Source organism: Vespa crabro, unplaced genomic scaffold (genome assembly GCF_910589235.1).
Source record: "Vespa crabro unplaced genomic scaffold, iyVesCrab1.2, whole genome shotgun sequence".
NCBI classification, from domain to species: domain Eukaryota; kingdom Metazoa; phylum Arthropoda; class Insecta; order Hymenoptera; family Vespidae; genus Vespa; species Vespa crabro.
Genome location: NW_025813595.1, coordinates 5,269,066 through 5,271,517, shown reverse-complemented (window position 1 = coordinate 5,271,517; position 2,452 = coordinate 5,269,066). Strand labels below are relative to the sequence as shown.

Sequence of the window (2,452 nt, the reverse complement as noted above, 5' to 3'; positions counted from 1 at the left end):
AAGGCACAGAGAACGGGCGCGAAAAGGGCGTGTATGTGAGCGTGCGGAAGTGCGTGATGACGGGAGTGCGAACGATAGGCCGCATAGGAGAGTAGCTCCATTGCGACCACCTCGGGCAAGGCTCCGAGTGGCTCAGGCGGCGCCTGACTGAAGCGTCGCCCCGACATAGACGTAAGGATATGAATGGGCCTGATCAGAGCACCATGGGGTGAGGATCAGGCCAATATGTATATAGTTAGGGAGTAATTGCGTCTCCAGGGACTCGTCGGTCCCTGTTGAGTGCGCCGTAGTAGGATGAGTGTGGATGAGTGAATGGATGCGAGCAAGGCGAATGCCGGCCTGGCTCACCGAGGAGGGGTACTGGGTGAATTTGTAATACGCACACGCGTAATTCCGCCCACTCCCCCTCTCTCCTCTGCATGGTAGTAATAGGAATCGGGAGGTTTTTTAGTCGGTAGGCGATCCGTCCCTGGGAGCAATCCCAGGCGGATCGAATCCGACACTCCCCTGAGTATCGGGCTCGGGGGGCCTATGAAGGTTTTTCCTCCTGACGAAACAAAAAAAAAAAAAAAAAAAAAAAAAAAGGGTTGCGTCAGGGTTGCGTCAGGGTTGCGTCAGGGTTGCGTCAGGGTTTCCCCTGTGGGTAGGGGGAACCCCCCTGTAAGTAGGGGGCAGTAGAATACTCCCACAGTATTCCCTGCTTGTCGTAAGAGGCGACTAAAAGGGATGGTATGTATGATGTGTAAATGCTCTTGTATGGCTATTCCTCTCTTTTTGCTGTCCTATCATATCTTTCCTACTCTTTCTCTCTCTCTCTAGCATTCTTCTTTTCCTTTCCTTTCCAATGGGGAGCCTGGCTCCCAACCATTAATCAATAACATGATGAGTTCTTTAGGTAGAGTAATCAGCGGGCGTGGGAGGGATACCCATGCCACGGCGGTGTTAGGTGGTGATAGGGCAGGCCACCCTCCGTCGTCATCCAACGACTGCCAGGAGCTCGGGGTAGGCAACCTGGCCCCAGCTCTGGTTTCTGCGTCAGGAAGGGCATCACAGGTAGGCGACCTGGCCTGTGGTGTATCTAACATGCCAGGAAGTTCAAGGCCTGAGGAGGAAAATTTGGAGGAATGGCAAAAGGTTGCCAGGGCCAAATACAGGGTGCGGCTTTCCGGACAGAGGTCTCCTATTTGCTTTGGGAGGAGTAAGCGGACGAAGCCTATAACCTACTCCTCTGAAGAAGAGGAGACAGGAGCTGACGTGGTTGGGTGGAGTACGGAATTCCCGACAGTGGCCCAACTACCTCAGGTGGAGACATGCAGGCTATTGGAGATTGCAACGAGGCATATCCAGATAAGTGACGCCGAGAGGAGGAAGTGCGGTAATATCAAGCGATCTGTCTCGGGGAAGATGAAGAACTCCAATAGCTACGTAGTGAAGATCCACCAAACACTACAGGACAGATTTAAGTCAGGAGATGGGGACTCTCCGTCAGTACAGGAGGCAATGGTGCAGCTGAAGGCTGAACTGAGGGTCATGGGACTGCGGAACAAGGAGATGGCAGAGGAACTTGCCCTCCTTAAGAAGGAGAGGGCGAAGGAACCAAGACCAGTTGCTACGAGGAGCGAATCAACGACTCCGGAGGTTCAGCAGCTGATTGAGTCGATCAAGCTGATGACGGAGGCGTTTCGCTGTAATCAGCAACACCCGCAGCAGCCGCAACAACAGCAGCAACAGCTGCGACAGCATCCGCAACAACAACAGCAGCAGCAGCGAGAGCAGCAGCAGCGGCAACAGCAGCAGCAGCAACAGCAACGGCAGCAGATAGCGAGTGGATCAGCCAATGGAGCTGGCGGGACACATAAAGGCCCTACAGTCCGTGCTGTATCCACGCGTCCTCCTGCGAATCAGGTAAGTGTAGCTAGGACACTAACCCCGCAGGGCGACTTTGTGCAGGTACTTGGCCGAAAGGAGAGACGGGCCCAGAGGAGGGAGGCGAACCCACCCCCCCGAGCTGCACTAAGAAAGGAAGGCAATGACCCTCAACCCTTGCGGGGACAAGTGGCCCCCAAGAAGGGAAAGAAAAAGGAGAGTGGCGCGCAACGTAGGAAAAGGAGAAGGCAGAGAGAAAGAGAAGTTGCGGCTGTTTCCCTGTCCTGCACCGAGGAGATGTCATACAGGGATGCGCTTGGCCGGGCGGTAAACGCGGTCAACTTGAAGGACCTGGGGATCACCAATCTGCCCTGTAAGAGAGGCCTCACAGGCGCCTTCATCTGGAAGATACGAGGCAAAGGTGCGAATGAGAAGGCTGACCGAATGGCGGAGGCCATTAGGAATGCTGTCCCGGGAGCGAAAATTACTCGCCCCGTGCGCACGAGCACCATAAAACTGGTGGGCCTGGATGGGTGGGCAAACAGGACCATCATCAGGAACGCGCTTCTGGAAATAAAATCCGGAA

The 2,452-nt window shown here is 54.8% G+C and overlaps 1 protein-coding gene across 1 annotated transcript; it reads left to right on the top strand.

Moving 5' to 3' along the window:
- Positions 1 to 882: 882 nt before the first annotated feature.
- On the top strand, positions 883 to 2,017 carry LOC124432617 (numb-like protein). The gene is made up of 2 exons (XM_046981626.1): positions 883 to 1,766; positions 1,951 to 2,017. Exons 1-2 carry the CDS (start codon positions 883 to 885, stop codon positions 2,015 to 2,017), a joined length of 951 nt encoding a protein of 316 aa, XP_046837582.1.
- Positions 2,018 to 2,452: the final 435 nt, after the last annotated feature.

What these genes read in the sequence shown, in the direction of transcription:
- LOC124432617 (XM_046981626.1), top strand. Translation starts at nt 883, where the DNA reads ATGAGTTCTTTAGGTAGAGTAATCAGCGGGCGTGGGAGGGATACCCAT. An exon ending in CAACAACAACAGCAGCAGCA is followed by an intron (nt 1,767 to 1,950) that starts GCGAGAGCAGCA and finishes GACTTTGTGCAG; the next exon opens with GTACTTGGCCGAAAGGAGAG.